The sequence below is a fragment of the Diabrotica virgifera genome, chromosome 4 (genome assembly GCF_917563875.1).
Source record: "Diabrotica virgifera virgifera chromosome 4, PGI_DIABVI_V3a".
In the NCBI taxonomy this organism is placed as follows: Eukaryota; Metazoa; Arthropoda; class Insecta; order Coleoptera; family Chrysomelidae; genus Diabrotica; species Diabrotica virgifera.
Window position 1 is genome coordinate 58,111,131 of NC_065446.1, and position 18,509 is coordinate 58,129,639.

Sequence of the window (18,509 nt, forward strand, 5' to 3'; positions counted from 1 at the left end):
AGTCTACCCTATGCCGATGTGCGCTTTTATCTTGGGGGTGGTTCCCACCCCTTCTTGGGGGTGAAAAATGTTTTGGTTAAAATAGCCACGGAAGAGGCTAGGGAACCTAATTTTAAGCAAAAACTGTTCTATAATTATTTTTTGAAAACTCAATACTTTTTGAGTTATTCGTGGTTGAAAATTGGCCATTTTCATTAAAAAATGACACCTTTTCGGACAGATTTTTGCGAATACCTTAAAAACTATGCATCTAACAAAAAAACAATATAAAATATTTCTGTAGGTTATAAAAAACAAAGAGATTTGTTCCTTCATAAATCTTTTAGTTAAAACACAAAGAGGGATATAACAGTTTGTTTTTTTGCTGCATACTAAAATCGGTGTATTCAACTTGAAATAACAGAGAAACTGTCGATTTTGGGTGTTTAATGATACTAATAACTTTTGTAGTGCTTGAAAAGACCTTTAAAATTAGCAATACTAAATGTCGATTATATTCAAACTAAGCGAGATATTCTGCAAAAAATTTTATGACTAATGTAGTTTAAGAAGAAATGAGAAGTGTATTTAACCCCTCATCCATCCGAATTTAAATACATCATTTTCCTTCTATCCATTCCTTCCTTCCATTTTATTATAGTGTTATTTCTATGTTCAAAAAGTTGGACTGAATTAAAATGAATGGTTTTTGAAAAAAATAAGAACAAATTATAGAGCGCATTTTTAAATTTTCTTAAAAATCCTCCTTTTCCTCGATGTAACTCGAAAAATATAAGAGATACGAAAAAACGATACCACAGAAAAATGTAGGGCTTTTTAAGATAAAAACTTCCTTTTTATTTTTCATTACTGTATCTCTTATCATTTTCAAGTTACATCGAAAAAAGGAAGATTTCTAAGAAAATTTAAAAATGCTCTCTATAATTTGATCGTTTTTTTTTTCAAAAACCATTAATTTTAAACCCGTTCAACTTTTTGAACATAGAAATAACACTATAATAAAAGGTATTGTGGAACGAAAACGATGCATTTACATTTTAGTGGATGGGGTTAAAATTACTTATCATTTTTACTTAAAATACATTAGTTATCAATTTTGTTTGCAGCATATCTCGCTTAGTTTTAATGTAATGGATCTTTAATATATCTCATTTTAAAGGTCTTTTTAAGCACTACAAAAGGTATTAGAAGCATTATACACCTAAAATCGACCGTTTCTCTGTTATTTCAAGTCGAATACACCAATTTGAGAATGTACCAAAAATCAAACTATTTTCACCTACCATATCTCTTTTTGTACTAAAGATTTATGAAGGCAAAGTGTCTGTTTATTTTTTTATAACCTACAAAAATGTTTATTGTAGTTTTTTTAGTGAGATGCATATTTTTTAAGGTATTCGCAAAAAACCGTTCGAAAAGGTATTATGTTTCAATGAAAATGGCCAATTTTCAACCGCGAATATCTCAAAAAGTATTGAGTTTTCAAAAAAAACTTATAGAACAGTTTTTGCTTAGAATTAGGTTCTCTAGCGAATTCCGTGGTAATTTTAACCAAAAAATTTTCCACCCCTAAGAAGGGATGGGAACCACCCCCAAGATAAAAGCGCACATCGGCATAGGGTAGACTTTGAATTAGGAGATAAGTAGAGGCTAGGCCCAATATTTCATTAAAATCCATGCAGTAGGCTAGAATTCGGAGGTAATATCCTATTCTTGCTTCCATTGACTGGCGTAATAGTAGACCAATAGTCCAGGGCGCATCTGTTTTGAGATGGACGTTGAGAGGTGACTCAAATTTTTTTGCAGAAATTGCTTGAAAATAAATCAGATAATAATATTTGAGTTATCCTCCCTCTCAAAAAGGTCCGGAACATTGTTTAAATAATCAAAATGTCAAAAAATGAAGGAAAAATTCGATTTTTGTTTTAGTTTTTTGATTATAATTTAAAAATTGTTTATTTCCGAGAAAAGTTGTACTGACATAAAAGTTGCGTAATTAAATTTTCTACAATATAAAATTGGTTAAAAATTTAAAAAATAGTCACCCTAGTTGCAAAATAGCAATAATTGCGAAAAAAAAACCATACAAAAACAAGTATTCGCATTTTACGTTTTTCAACCATTTATGCTACACTTAGGACCTTCACATTTCACCCAGAAAAACTTTATGATACAGTAAAACAACACTATAAATTTCATTAAGATCGGTTCAATACATTTTGCAAAATAAATTTTGCAATCCAGCTTTCGCAAAAAAATTCATTTTTTCAAAATGTTACAGGACTGAAAATGAAGCAGATAGCAAGTTGAATTTTTTTTGCTTATAGAAGTGTACTGTACCTTTCATTTGCAATTTACAAAATTAAAACCGATTAATTACCACGGCGTCAGGAATTTTTTTAAATAAACATTAGTTTTTGGTGCTACGCGCAGGACAGCGGTGTTCGATTCACACAAGTTGATTTCCACCACAATTTCTTCCAAACTTTATCTAATATATTATTTTCTTACTCTATATTTTGTTGTATTTTAATATTTTAATTCCACAAAAATCAAACTAATTTTATTATTGTTTGTGAAATATTGTTTAAACAATTGCATATTATGTTTAAAAATAATAAACTTTTATTCTCTTAGTTAAAATATATGAACAAAGAAAGTTTTTGCTAATTAAAGTGTTATTTCAAAGGATAGAGTATGTGTTTTTTTTGCAATAAACAAATTTATTTATTTATATCGAAATGTAATAAAAATGAAAATGTATCAATTATTATCAAAGGGCATTGGAATGTCCAATCAGAGCAAACTATCCGCTGTCCTGCGCGTAGCACCAATATTTAATGTTTATTTAAAAAAATTCCTGACGCCGTGGTCTTAATCGATTTAAATTTTGAAAAATTGAAAATGAAAGGTACAGTATACTTCAATACGCAAAAAAAAATTCAACTTGCTGTCTGCTTTATTTTCAGTCCTGTAACATTTTGAAAAAATGATTTTTTTTTGCGAAAGCTGGATTGCAAAATTTATTTTGCAAAATGTATTGAACCGATCTTAATGAAATTTATAGTGTTGTTTTACTGTATCATAAAGTTTTTCTGGGTGAAATGTGAAGGTCCTAAGTGTAGCATAAATGGTTGAAAAACGTAAAATGCGAATACTTGTTTTTGTATGGTTTTTTCGCAATTATTGCTATTTTGCAACTAGGGTGACTACTTTTTAAATTTCTAACCAATTTTATATTGTAGAAAATTTAATTACGCAACTTTTATGTCAGTACAACTTTTCTCGGAAATGAATACTTTTAAAGTTATAATAAAAAAAACTAAGAAAAAAATCGAATTTTTCCTTCATTTTTTGACATTTTGATTATTTAAACAATGTTCCGGGCCTTTTTGAGAGGGAGGATAACTCAAATATTATTATTTGATTTATTTTCAAGCAATTTCTGCAAAAAAATTTGAGTCACCTCTCAACGTCCAAATGTACTAATATTTTTACAGATGCGCCCTGGTCTACAAGGCATTTAGGAAAAAATAAATCGACTTTTAAATACAGCACCAGCAACTTTTTGCATTATGTTCGGGATGACGTCAGGACAAACGTCTACAATAGAAAATGGGTGGAAATGCATAATTACATCTCATTATCATCAATCAGCCAATCGCGTCCACTGCTGGACATATAGCCCAGTAAATGACCGTCTTGGAGTGTAATTTTCAGGGACAACTCCGAATTGCATGAAAATTTGGATTTAGGTTCGACTTACCCTCCACTTCAAAGTTGAATTTGTGCCGTTGGTTGCTTTTACTTGGGGGGTGACAGTCACCCCTTCTCGGGGGTGAAAAATGCGTGTTTAAAGTAAGCCCGGAAATGAATAAATTGACTTATTATAAGCAACTTTCGCTCTATAGAGTGTTTTATGTAAGTCAACACTTTTCGAGTTATTTGCGATTGAAAATGTTTATTTTTCGACAAAAAACATACGTTTTCAGACGGTTTTTCGCAAATAACTCAAAAAGTAAATATTTTATCGAAAAAAATATTCTTAGCAAAAGTATAGCTTATAAAAAAATCGAAAAAAATGGAGTACATATAGTCCGTCCGCTATAATTTTTCCCATGCGGTACGATTCATTTTCAATCAAATTAAGTCAAAACATAAATTGAAACGAACGTCGATGTGTATATACATTTTGTATACTGTATACTATATACTACACACATCGGCGTACGTTTCACTTTCTGTTTTGACTTAATTTTATTGAAAATGAATCGTACCGCATGGGAAAAGTTATAGCGGACGGACTATATCAGTAAAGTCTATAAACCGAGTAAAAGCAAAGTTGTAGCCCATGAAAAATACGTTTTTATTCTTCTAATTACAAATCGAATATTTTTACGTGAAATCGCCTGAAGTTACACTGAAAAAAAGTTGGCCCCCTTAAATCGTGAGATCTCCCTCTATTTAGCACCGTAAATAAAATTAATCGTTACCGCTTTACCATTTACTTTAAATGTATGTGTATTGTTTATATGATCTATAAGTTTGGCCGGTCTAAAGTGCTTATTTTTGAAAAAATTTGGTCTTATAGTAAAAAAAAATTTCTAAAAATTTTGGAAAATATTCTTTTTTTAAAATATCTTAAAAAGTATTAGTGATACGAATAATCTAAAAGAGTAAAAAAATGTAGGTTTTGGTGTTATAAATATGCTAGTTTCATTTTGTTTTTTTGTAAGACAAAAATTGGTTAAGATAAGGCTGTTCAAAGTTTGCATACACTAGTGATTAGTGACTCGTTCAAGCCTTTTCAACTATAACCTTTCAAAAATAAGCACTTTATACCGGTGAAACTGACAGATCATATAAAGAATAGATAAGTAAAGTATATTGTTTGTAAAGCGGTAACGATTAATTTCATTTTGGGAGCTAAACACGGGGAGATTTTAATGATTTTTTTATTGAAAATGGACATGTAGCATTCTTAGGGCAGGAACATCTTAAAAAAAATTATAGTGAAATTTGTGCACCCCATAAAAATTGTATGGGGGTTTTGTTCCCCTAAACCCCCCTAAAATTGTGTGTATGTTCCTATTAAATTATTATTGTAATACTATTAGTTAAACACACTATTTTTAAAACTTTTTTGCCTCCTAGTACTTTCTCGAAAAGCCAATTTTTATCGAGATATTTTGAACATTTGTCAAATCCACCACATATTTGTATATGGTTAAGTACGATTATAGAGACCTGGTAATAATCTGAAAATTTATTTATAATATACATTTTTAGGTATATTTTGAACCATATTAAACAAGAAGCCACTTTTCGATAAAAGGTGCCTTATCGAAAAAATACTAAGAGGCAAAAATATTTTAAAAACACTGTATTTAAATAATGGTACCGCAATAATAGTTTAATTGGAATTTACACAAACATTTGGGGGGTTTAAAGGAATTAAATTTTTATATAAACATATTAAAAAAGAATTATCGCATCTCGATAAAAATTGGCTTATCGAAAAAATACTAAGAAGCAAAAAAGTTTTAAAAATATTGTGTTTAATTAATGGTAGCACAATAATAATTTAATTGGAACGAACACAAATGTTTGGGGGGGTTTAAGGTAACAAAACCCCATAAAATTTTATTGGGGTGTACAAATTTCAGTGTTGTTTTTTTAATATGCTCCTACCATAAAAATGACACATGTCTATTTTCCATAAAAAATCTCTAAGAGTTTTCGAAATATGAAAAAAAATCGATTTTCATTTTGTAACTTCAAAGGGCTGTAACTTTTTTTGTGTGCACTATTGTATATAGGTAAGTGAGGTTGCTGGTGACACCCTGTATAAAAAATAGATAAGTAAAGTAAATTGTTTGAAAAGCGGTAACGATTAATTTCATTTGGGGAGCTAAACACGGGGAGATTATCATGATTATTTTTACCAGAAAAAGAGGGCCAACTTTATTTTGAGCATATCTCGCTTATTTTTAATGCTAGAAACTTTTATAAACAACTAAAATAAAGCTTTTCTTAAACAATTTATAAAAGTTTAAGCGGGTTTTTCCCACTGCTTAATTTTTTGGTTATTTCACGATGAAATATTAGATTTGGAATTGGACGAATAAAAACGTATTTTTGATGAGCTATAAATTTGCTTTTGCTGGATCTATAGACTTCACGAATGCACAACTCTTTCGTTTTTTTCTAAGCTACATTTTTGATAAAAATATTTTTTTTTATAAAATATTTACTTTTTGAGTTATTTGCGAAAAACCGTCTGAAAACGAAGTTTTTTGTCGAAAAATATACATTTTCAATCGCAAATAACAAAAGTATTGACTTACATAAAAAAAAACTCTATACAACGAAAGTTGTTTATAATCAGTCAATTTATCCATTTCCGGGTTTAGTTTGAACGTATGATGTTTCACTCCCGAGAAGGGGTGACTGTCACCCCCCAAGTAAAAGCAACCAACGGCACAAATTCAACTTTTGTGATTTTTTTGGCCGAAGCCGATGCCGAAGTTCGTCCTAGACCGGGGAGTATCGTCGCCCTCGCTATCGAAATTATTCCGATTCGATTTTTTACACAAACTTACTCAAAAAGAGGTTCTTATAACATATCCACAGGGTGCCGGGCGGTGCCATGGTCGAAAAATTGTTTAAACAATTTTTTTAAACAAATTCACAAAAATAATTTTTTCATTTCGAACAATTTTTTTAAGATAATTTGGGACATTCTGAGAAAAAAAGGTCTCTTGTAATGTTTCTCTAATTGATTGTTGTCGAGTTATACGCGATTTAAAATTTGAAAAATGCGAAAATGGCCATATAACTCGACAACAATCAATTTTAGAGAAAAATCACAGGAGACCTTTTTGCTCAGAATAATCCAAATTATCTAAAAAAAATCGTTCGCAATGAAAAAAATACTTTGTGAATTTGTTTAAAAAACCACAACAATTTTTCGACCACGACACCGCCCGACACCCTGTGGATGTGTTATAAGGACCTCTTTTTGAGTAAGTTTGTGCAACAAAATCTAATCGAAATAGTTTCGCTAACGGGAGCGACGATACAGTTGGACTATAGCGCTAGTTGTTAATAATTAAAAATAGCAGCTTTGTAATAAAATAATGACAAAAATCTCTTCAGGACCTTAAAGAAGGGGCTTTAAACTTTATTTGGTCACTTTTTGAATTTCATAATAATAATTTTTAATCGAGTTATTAAGACTTGAAAATGGCCATTTTCGCATTTTTCAAATTTTTAATCGCATATAACTCGACAATTATCAATTTTAGGGAAAAATGACAAGAGACCTTTATTCCTCAGAATGACCCAGGTTATCTGAACAAATATTGATCGAAATGAGAAAATTATTTTTGTGAATTTGTTTAAAAAAAATTGTTTAAACAACTTTTCGACCACGGCACCGCCCGGCACCCTGTGGATATGATATAAGGACCTCTTTTTGAGTAAGTTTATGCAAAAAAATCGAATCGGAATAATTTCGCTAGCGGGGGCGACGATACTGCCCGGTCTATCCTGTAGTTTACCTTCGGCCGAAGCGGACTAAAAATATAATTAACTGATAACAATTTAAATCATGTGCATTATATTTGTATTAACTGATAGGTAGTAAACAAAAATATTATTTTATAAGATAAAAGTAAAATATTTATACATTCTTTAATAATATAAGCAAAAACTAAAATAAATAACATAATAATATTAAAAAAATTCACCTTCGGCGAAACCGTCGGCACCGTTTTGGCCGAAGCCGAATTTTGGCCGAAGCCGAATTTTGGCCGAAGGTTTAAATATTGGCGTGGCCGAAGCCGATGCCGAAGCCGATTGATCGGTCGGTCTCTACTATTAGCATGCATTTAATGAATGGGATGTAACATATCCTCAATAACAACAACAATAACAATTTAGCGGTTGTACATATCTTTTCAACTTCCTCTTAATTTTTTCTTTTTTTTTGACAACGATTTCCTGAGTGGAAATCGATACGTTAAGTATTTTTAGGTAAAATATGTAATTGTTATTATAACCTGTGGCTAATCCCGTATAAATAAACATATCATTTAAATTAAATGCTTATAGTTAGATGGGCGAATGGACCCTAAGGTCCGCAGTCATACAAACCCAAGGAAAAAAATGTTTATATATATATATATATATATATATATATATATATATATATATATATATATATATATATATATTTTATTTTTACAAGAAAACTTGACATAAGGCGATGAATTACACTTACAATTTTATTCTGTTACAGGTCAGCTCCTGGTTTTCTACTCAATATTCTACATAGTATTAGCTGCCTTATTTGCTATCTGTATGCAAGGTTTATTTGCTACATTAGACGACAGAGTGCCTAAATGGACATTAGACCGAAGCCTTATAGGAGTAAATCCCGGCCTAGGATTCCGTCCTATTTCCAATGTAACTGAGGAAGGCTCCCTTATTTGGTATAATATCACAAACCATACTTCAATAAATAAATGGGTGGGTTTGATTGATACATTTTTGTTACGTAAGTATTTTCTTATACTAATAGTTTTATATCTTATTAATACGTACCTACTTAAAAATTTGATTTTATGCATAATTAAACATTTCATTTTCTTATATTCGGTAGCCGAGATAGCCAATGCTCTGACTGAATATAAGAAGAAACTGAGAAGGCCAAAAAGAGAATCGCGGAGAAGGAGTTGCAAGGAGATAACACAGACTACAGATACTTACGTCTGATGTCAGTCTATAGAAAAACTGTTCGATAGGCCATTTAGGGATGGTGTATTAGTTGAAGGTCCGCTATATCAGGAGCAGTATGCTTGCCCAATGTGAGTCTCTATATAAACTGCACTGCATCATATCGTACAGAGGTTGGAGTAAGTTAAGGAAAACCTAGAAGGACTCAGCACAAGTAGCCAGAGGCTGTCTGCAAGGAGAGTTTATCACCTCTCTAAATCTGGTTATGGATAGGCTGATAGCAAGAACCAGCAATGAAATGCATCATGTTCTGGAGTATGAGTTCATTTTCTTATATTCGGTAACCGAGATAGCCAATGCTCTGACTGAATATAAGAAGAAACTGAGAAGGTCAACAAGAGAATCGCGGAGAAGGAGTTGCAAGGAGATAACACAGACTACAGATTCTTAAGTCTGATGTCAGTCTATAGAAAAACTGTTCGATAGGTTATTTAGGGATGGTGTATTAGTTGAAGGTCCGCTATATCAGGAGCAGTATGCTTGCCCAATGTGAGTCTCTATATAAACTGCACTGCATCATCTCGTACAGAGGTTGGAGTAAGTTAAGGAAAACCTAGAAGGACTCAGCACAAGTAGCCAGAGGCTGTCTGCAAGGAGAGTTTGTCACCTCTCTGAATCTGGTTATGGATAGGCTGATAGCAAGAACCAGCAATGAAATGCATCATGTTCTGGACTATGAGTTCATTTTCTTATATTCGGTAGCCGAGATAGCCAATGCTCTTACTGAATATAAGAAGGAACTGAGAAGGTCAACAAGAGAATCGCGGAGAAGGAGTTACAAGGAGATACACAGACTACAGATTCTTAAGTCTGATGTCAGTCTATAGAAAAACTGTTCGAGAGGCCATTTAGGGATGGTGTATTAGTTGAAAGTCCGCTATATCAGGAGCAGTAAGCTTGCCCAACATGAGTCTCTATACAAACTGCACTGCATCATATCGTACAGAGGTTGGAGTAAGTTAAGGAAAACCTAGAAGGACTCAGCACAAGTAGCCAGAGGCTGTCTGCAAGGAGAGTTTATCACCTCTCTGAATCTGGTTATGGATAGGCTGATAGCAAGAACCAGCAATGAAATGCATCATGTTCTGGACTATGAGTTCATTTTCTTATATTCGGTAGCCGATATAACCAATGCTCTGACTGAATATAAGAAGGATCTGAGAAGATCAACAAGAGAATCGCGGAGAAGGAGTTACAAGGAGATAACACAGACTACAGATTCTTAAGCCTGATGTCAGTCTATAGAAAAACTGTTCGATAGGCCATTTAGGGATGGTGTATTAGTTGAAAGTCCGCTATATCAGGAGCAGTATGCTTGCTCAACATGAGTCTCTATACAAACTGCACTGCATCATCCCGTACAGAGGTTGGAGTAAGTTAAGGAAAACCTAGAAGGACTAAGCACAAGTAGCCAGAGGCTGTCTGCGAGGAGAGTTTTATCACCTCTCTGAATCTGGTCATGGATAGGCTGATAGCAAGAACCAGCAATGAAATGCATCATATTCTGGACTATGCGGATGACCTGGTCTTCCAGAGATAGAGAGCAACGGGCTTAGACTATAGTTACAGAATCGATATCTTCAAGCATAGGACTTAACATAAGTCCCCCGAAGTCCAAAGTTATGAAATTTACCAGAAAAATGAGTTTAGGGGGATGAGGTCCTCAAGTAGGCGTCGAGGCCTACTTGAAATCAGCAAATAGCGGTAACTACGTTAATGGTGGCCAGACGCACTAATGAAAAAATGTGGGGTTTAAAACCATATTATTACCAGAATAATTACTAAAAATGCCATCCGTAAAATAAGCAAGGTGCAAAGACTTGCTTGCCTCGGAATCAGAGGGACTATGGATCTGTCTGACCTACGGCAACGCGATATTCTTTGTATTATTTTAATTCTTCTTTAGGTCCTTTGGTTTTACCCAATTTTGAAAAAATGTGAAAACGTTGAATTATGCACGTCCGTCCGTCCGTCTTTCCGTAAACACAGCTCCTCCGTCATTATACCAGGTAGAATGACAAATGAGGTGTCTAATGAAAGCTTATAACCCAAGGGTGGTACTAAAGGTGAGAAATATGAACTGGGACTTCCGGTTTTAGAAATTTAACCGGAAGTACTGTTCTAAAGTCGCCGGAATATTACAAGCGATATATTATTCGACGCACCTTAGCAAGACGAGAACAAATGTATACTTCCGGTTTCATGACTGTTTCTCCGTCTGTCCCCGAATATAACTCCTCCGTTATTAATACAGATAGAATGACAAATGAGGTGTCGAATGAAAGCTTATATCCCAAGGATGGTATTAAAGATGGGTATTCAATTTAACCTTGGACTTCCAGTTTTAGAGTTGCAATCGGAAGTAGCGTGTTAAAGTCACCGAAATAGTATAAGCGATATATTATTCGACGTGGCTTAACAAGATGAGAACAAATGTATACTTTTAATTTTTATATCATTTCTGGTTAAAAATATCTAACCGGAAGTGCCATATTATAGTCGCAGAAATAGTACATGTGACATACCAATCGAAGCGTATTGAAAAGTCGAGCTTAAATCTTTAGTTCCGGTTTTGAAGTCATTTCCGTTTAAACAGTTATGACCGAAAGTTTAGTAAAAATGACTCAAAATTAATGAAATCGTGTATTAATCGACGTAAAGTTACACGAAGAGTTCAAATATCGACTTCAGGTTCTATTTTCGGTCACTTTCGGTGAATACCTATGACTTACGAAGTCCAATTACTTGTTTATGTAACTACTTTATTTTTTCTTTTGGCGCCTTCACACATCTTAATAAGTTTAATATAATTGAATACATTCAATAAGTTATTATTTACTGTATTTTATTACATCTACTTTATTTTAGCCTATAAAGCAAATCAAACTGGTAAGAATTTTGTTCCTTGTGATAAAGACAAACGTCCTGGATCAAAGGAAGTATGTGAAACGGGTATTCACAACTTTCAAAATTGTAGTCCTGGTCGGATGTACGGCTACAACACTTCTACGCCCTGTGTGTTTCTCAAACTGAATAGAGTAAGTTTTTATCAAAAAACACCTTTGCTTTTTAACCAATGTTTTCAAACTTTTAGATTTTTGATTGGGTTCCTAAATTTATAACCTCGCCTCGAGAAGGAATGCCGAAAGATTTAGCTGAACACATCCAAAAGGTAAGCTTATGAATACAATTTTACAAATTAATTTTTGAACATAATTTTCCACGACTAGTCTCTACCTACGTATAGAGCGAAAAGCCTGATGTTTAATAAGTTTTGACATGGTATTGACTAATATACTTTCTGATGAAGCAAGCAAGCAATTTGATTAAATCCAGCCTGAAAAGCTTATTTACACTTTAACATGACATTCGGATGTAAAGATTCATTGGAGCGAGGTGTAATAATTCGTTAATAAAACAGGAATCACTCCACCGCGCTCCAATGCTTCAGACCATCCCTTTCCACACTATAGCACTCTGAAGCGCGATAGGGGCACACTATCACCCGAATGATCTTCAAGTGGGAGTCCTGGGTACAAGAACTCCAACATGGTTCTCTAACCGAATCAAATACAGGCTAGCGTGAGGCGCTTTATTCCTGTTACCCTATAGTGACTTGTCCGCGAAACTAAAATTATTGCTTTCGTTTGGTCCCTAATATTTTTTAAATTTTTGGTAGCCGAAGCCACCAAAATATTGTTGGCATATTCCTTGTAGTTATTGTCTAATTATCAGTAGTAATTGCACAAGAACTCAAAAATTCTATATTAATTTTAGAGATCGAGTGCAATTTGTTGCGATTATTTCATGAATAAAACTGTTCAAAACCAAAATTTTATTGTAATTTATTTATGTAAGTACAAATTAGTACAATTAAACACACAGTTGTTATAAATATTTATTTGACGGTTGAAAGTCATCACTTTTATAATTTTTAAAACATTTGTCATTAATGTCACTGAATGTATTTTTTCGTAACAACGAAGGGCATCTGACGTAATATGCTTGACGACGGGCAATTATCAAAAAAGTTATCAGTTTAATTTAGATTTCTGTTTATTGGTCAGAATCTCCTATGAATGAAATAATCTTCATAGTTTCCCAAGAAGTTTTTAAGGCCATAGGCGCAAACTGTTGCCTGTCAAAATGTTCAATATGTTTTAAATGTATTCATTTTTTTTTAATCCTGAGAAAACTAATAAGTATTTTTGAAAAATTTAAACGCAAAATGAAAGATTGAATTATTACCGAGTGCCGAAAGTCCCTGAGAATAACCAAAAGTTTATTTAATGAGATATTTGAAATTAAAAGTCACACTAAATTTTCTTTTTTTTTTTCACCCCTGTAACGTATTAAAATAAACAATATAGAAGTTTTCAGGTACTTTCGGCCCTCGGTAATAAGGTAATCTTTCATTCAGCGTTTAAATTTTTCAAAAATACTTAGTAGTTTTATCAGGATTCGAAAAAAAATGAATACATTATTTAAAACACGTTGGCATTTAAAACATTTTGACAGGCGACATTTTGCGCCTATCACCTTAATCAGATTTTTGTAACCAGTTCATGCACTTTTTTAGGTCATTAAGGTTTCTTCAAAAATTATTATCTTTTATCAAATCTCGTGTTTATGGACCTACAAACATGCCCTCTTTGATTTTCGCATCACTTGATCTTCTTCTTTAAGTGCCATCTCCGCGACGGAGGTCGGCAATCATCATAGCTATTCGGATTTTAGAGACGGCTGCTCTGAAAAGTTCATTTGATGTACATCCGTACCATTCTCTCAGGTTGCGCAGCCACGATATTCTGCCTCTTCCTATGCTTGTTTTTTCTTAAATCTTTCCCTGCATAATCAATTGGAGCAAGCTGAATCTCTCTCCACGTGTAATATGTCCGAGATATTCCAATTTTCTTGCTTTGATGGTATTTAAGATTTCCATTTCTTTATTCATCTTTCTCAGAACCTCTTTGTTTGTGACGTGTTCTGTCCACGATATTTTCAGAATTCTTCTGTACATCCACAGCTTGAATGGTTCTAGTTTTTTCATTGATGCATTTCAAGCAGGTCCAAGCTTCCATTCCATAAAACAAAGTCGAGAAAATGTACCACCTAGCCAACCTAACTCTTAGCTCCAACTTCAAATCTCTTGTGCAGAGCACTTTTGTCATTTTGTTAAAATTTGCTCAAGCCTTTTCTATTCTGATTTTGATTTCCTGTAAGTAATCTCCTGTGGAGTTGATCACTGTTCCAAGGTATGCATATTGATCGACTCGTTCGATATTGGATCCGTTTATAAAGAGATTCTCGGTATTTCTTTGAGTTTTTGATATTCTCATAAACTTTGTCTTCTTGACGTTCATTGGTAGACCGTAATCTTGTCCAAACTCCGCTATTCTGGTCACCAGCCTCTTAAGATCCCCAATATTTTCAGCTAGGATGACAGTGTCATCCGCAAATCTAATGGTGTTAATGGGAACTCCAATTACCTTTATTCCAGCTGTTTCACCTTCGAGAGCTTTTTTCAAGATCTCTTCCGAGTAGGCATTAAAAAGAATTGGCGACAACACGCATTCCTGTCTCACTCCACGTCTGATTTCAATTTCCCCTGATAGCTGATGGTTAACACGTACTTTTGCTCGTTTATAGTATAAATTGGATATAATCCTGAGGTCATCTTCTTTGATTCCAGGACATGCACTAATTGTTCATGTCGGACTTTGTTGAATGCTTTATTATAGTCAATAAAATACGCATATATATATATATATATATATATATATATATATATATATATATATATATATATATATATATATATAAATATATATATTTATATATATATATATATATTACCAATATATATATATATATATTACCTAACTGCTTTATATATATATATATATATAAATATATATATTTATATAAATATATATATATATATATATATATATATATATATAAATATATATATTGACTGACGTCTAGGCACCTTTGTATAAGTATGTTAAGTGAATGTATGTTAAGTAACATGAATATTTTCTGTTCCTCTAAACTGCCATTATTGCTCCATTTCCAGTCTTTTTCTCAGCCTTTTTTGGTTTTTCTCTTGATTTCTATGCTTTGTTGAAAATGCCAAAATACGCTGAGCTAATGGAATGTCATCTTCACACATATCATCGTCACTGTTTTCTGGCTGTATTTCTTCACTTTCAACAATTTGGTCTTCAGCCGTTACATATTCAAGCGAATACGTCTCTTCGTCGTTGTAATCAGATTCCAAATCTGAACCTTCTAGTAATACTAGTAAATCATAAATAATGTCATCATTGTCAATACCTATAAATTCTTCATTTTCTGGTAAACATAAAGGTGTTTCATCCCTATTGTCGTCTTCATCGGCAAAAAGTACTTTCTGAAATAGAATAAAATTTCTCATTGAAGAAGTAATATTATGTCAATAAATAAAATTTATTTATTTCCACTAAAATAATATAGGTAAGTACATAAAAAAATGCCCTCGAAAATCCCTAAATAAATAATAGATCTTTGACAAGAAAATAACAAAAAATATGTGAACAAGAAACCTACCACCCCTCTAAAAATTATACTCATAAAACATACCACAAGAGTGGAATTGTAAGTTACATATTGCATGATGTCCACTCTAGTGGACACGACTTCAAGGTGATATTTTTAGTGAGTTTTCAATTATTTTGAAATTATAACAAAGGCTAATTGTGTAAAATACATAATTCTATAAGAAAAATATTTTCTTACCTTTTTTTTGCTTTTCCATAGAAACTACGGGCAATTATTTCAGGCAATTCACAGGCCGCCATCGCGGCCAGGTGATTTATAAATACTAACGTTAACAAACTTTGACTTTCAAAATAAATATTGTAGATGGTGGTAGTAGTTACTTGATTAGAGTCCACTGAAAGGGATTTCATGCATTTTGCACAAGTTTCGTAGAATTAAAATATATTTTTTTGACTTAAAAAAATCTGTCCACTGGAGTGGACTCAATGCATGAGAGGGTTCGTTGGCCATTACATTTGCCCATTTAATCCTATCCTTTATTGATGTTAAATATTGGCTACCGGTTTCGGGACTTACAGGTTATGTCCCGTCCTCAGGCCAGAATAAGAGGTTTTAATTGCTTGTTGTTAAAAAACAAAACTACCTATGGTAGGGGAGCAAAGTATGCTAAATGTGCAGTCACTCGAGCGCTTTGGGGACCTATTGGGTTGTGAAGAGTAGGTCCTAAAATCAAAAAAAGTTAAGTAAAGTTTTCCATTTTAGTGGGCGCTTGCCATTTTTTTATTTAATTTTCCATTTCCAACAATCTTTTTTCCGATTATAATGCCATCTATCCATAATTCGAAAAAATGTTTCGAATAAATTTACTTATTTTTACGTAAGGAATCCAAATCTGCAATAAAAAATTAGGGCTCCTATTTAAGATTTTAATGTAACCCCCCACCCCACCTCCGTGGGGGGTCGTGTTTGGTGCCATTCGATAGATTTTTAAAAAATATTGAATAAGTTTATTTTACAGTTTTTCGATCTGATGTTCATTTCGCGAAATATCGCGGGATTCGTATTAAAAATATTTAATTTACCCCCCACCCCTCTCCTTGGGAAGTCGTGTTTGGTCTCATTCGATAGATTTTTAAAAAATATTGGGCACATATTTTTTAGTTTTTCGATCTGTCATTTATTTCGCGAAATATTCGCTTTTTTCTCGTGAAACTTTGGGACTCACCCATCACCCATTTCCTTACGCCCGGTTTAAATAGTCAGATTTTTGAAATATACACTCTTTTGCATGCACTTAACTTACCTTATCTTAATCTGACAATTTCGAGTTTTTTTAAGAATAGATTTTTTTTTCGGGTTCCCCTTAACGAACTCCCCTGTGTTAAAAGCCAATATATGGTAGAGGTACATCTGCAGAGTACCAGGTTTCTCCCCATATGCTAATCTGACGCGCTCGAGTAACTGCAAAAATCCCCGCTTGGGCTCCCCTACCACTATAATAGTCTAGTCGCAACATAAGGTGTCCCGTGGGAAATTATAGCTCGCCGTGATTTGATGGTGGTATTATAGGTTTTTTGGGTTGCTGAATCCAATGGAAGTGGCCTGGAAGCCCAAATATTGTCAATTTAATTGTAATTAACAAATTATGGTAAAATTATATTGTGTTATTTAAAAAATTTGTAGTGAGTTTTCCTCAAAAAGTGCTTAATTTTTTGGTTATTTAATGTTACAACTCGGCTTCTACTGGGTCATCATTCTTTTCACTTTTTTATAGTCTATATTTTTGCTAAGATTTTTTGAAAAAGAAAACTTACTTTTTGAGTTATTTGCGAAAAACCGTCTAAAAACGTGGGTTTTTTGTTGAAAAATGAACATAGGTATTCACTCGCAAATAACTCGAAAAGTATTGACTTAGTGAAAAAAATCTATAGAACAAAAGTTGCTTAGAATTAATCAGTTTATCCACTTCCGGGCTTATTTTAAAGGTATCTTTTTTCAACCCCGAAAAGGGGTGAAACTCACCCCCATGGTAAAAGCACACATCGGCACAATATCACTTGTTTTGTTTGGCATGTTAGCTACGTGTATGCTAAATTTTATGTCAATCCAAGTGGTTTTTTAAAATTTAGAGCAAAACCGTGAGTATACGTACTATAAAACGTTATTTTGCAATAATTTATTAATAACAAAGTGGGAACGTAATTTAAGCTATCACGACTAGTGGCCATCGATTTAGCGTATAAAAATACATACTATGAAAAAGACTACAAACTTGCTTTTCGAGCTTTTCGGCGAATAAACAATTATTTTGTTATTAACAAAATAAGATCATATTTTTAGCAATCGCGACTAGTAGCATTCCATTCAGCGACCAAAAATACACCAGAAAAGACCTTAACACTACCAATTTTTTTACAGGGCTTCTAATAATACCTTAAAAATACCTAATTTTACCATAGTTAAACTGACCATATTTGGGCTTCCAGACCACTTCCATTGGATTCAGCGACTCACAAAACCTATAATACCACCATCAAATCACGGCGAGCTAGAATTTCCCACGGGACCCCTTATGTTTCGACTAGACTATAAGCTAAAAACATAACATTATATTCTCCTTTTCATGAACATTTTTCAGTGCGTCACAAATTATAGAAAAAAAGGTAAGTCCGTGATAATACACATTTATGACATTTATTCTAACGTGACATTTTAGTTAAATCTGACAGTTGTCAAATTTTATTTTCAATTTGGAATAAAACCAAATCAATTGTGTCTATTGCATTTATAAAATGGTATTTTCTTTCATTTGTATAGTCTTATAAATTGTACAGATTATATTGATAATATTATTATTTTATTTAATAAATAATTCTTTTTTGATTATGGCGCCATCTATCGACAACTAGAATAATCACCGAACTAGAATAATTACCGAAGTATTCCCAGACGTGCCTTTTTTTCTGTCACATACAATTTAATGCGTTAGAGAGAAATCGAAAAACTGTGACGCACTGAAAGATGATCATGAGAAAAAGAATAGTTTTGTTTTTTACTTTACTTTACTTAATCAGTATATCCATTTGTACCTTTCGGTGTTGGGCCGTTTATAATACAATTCATTAATTACAATATTTTACAATCTTCTGAGGTGTCCTAGCTCTTAA

General features: G+C 32.8%; 1 protein-coding gene across 1 annotated transcript in view; it reads left to right on the top strand.

Annotated features, from left to right (window-relative positions):
* LOC114332277 (sodium/potassium-transporting ATPase subunit beta-1-like) overlaps nt 1-18,509 on the top strand; it is a 170,391-nt gene that overhangs the window by 116,036 nt on the left and 35,846 nt on the right. Inside the window, exons 2-4 of the mRNA XM_050648214.1 lie at nt 8,303-8,560; nt 11,668-11,837; nt 11,894-11,971. Of these exons, the coding sequence (XP_050504171.1) occupies nt 8,303-8,560; nt 11,668-11,837; nt 11,894-11,971 (506 nt within the window). The remainder of the gene's footprint in view (nt 1-8,302; nt 8,561-11,667; nt 11,838-11,893; nt 11,972-18,509) is intronic.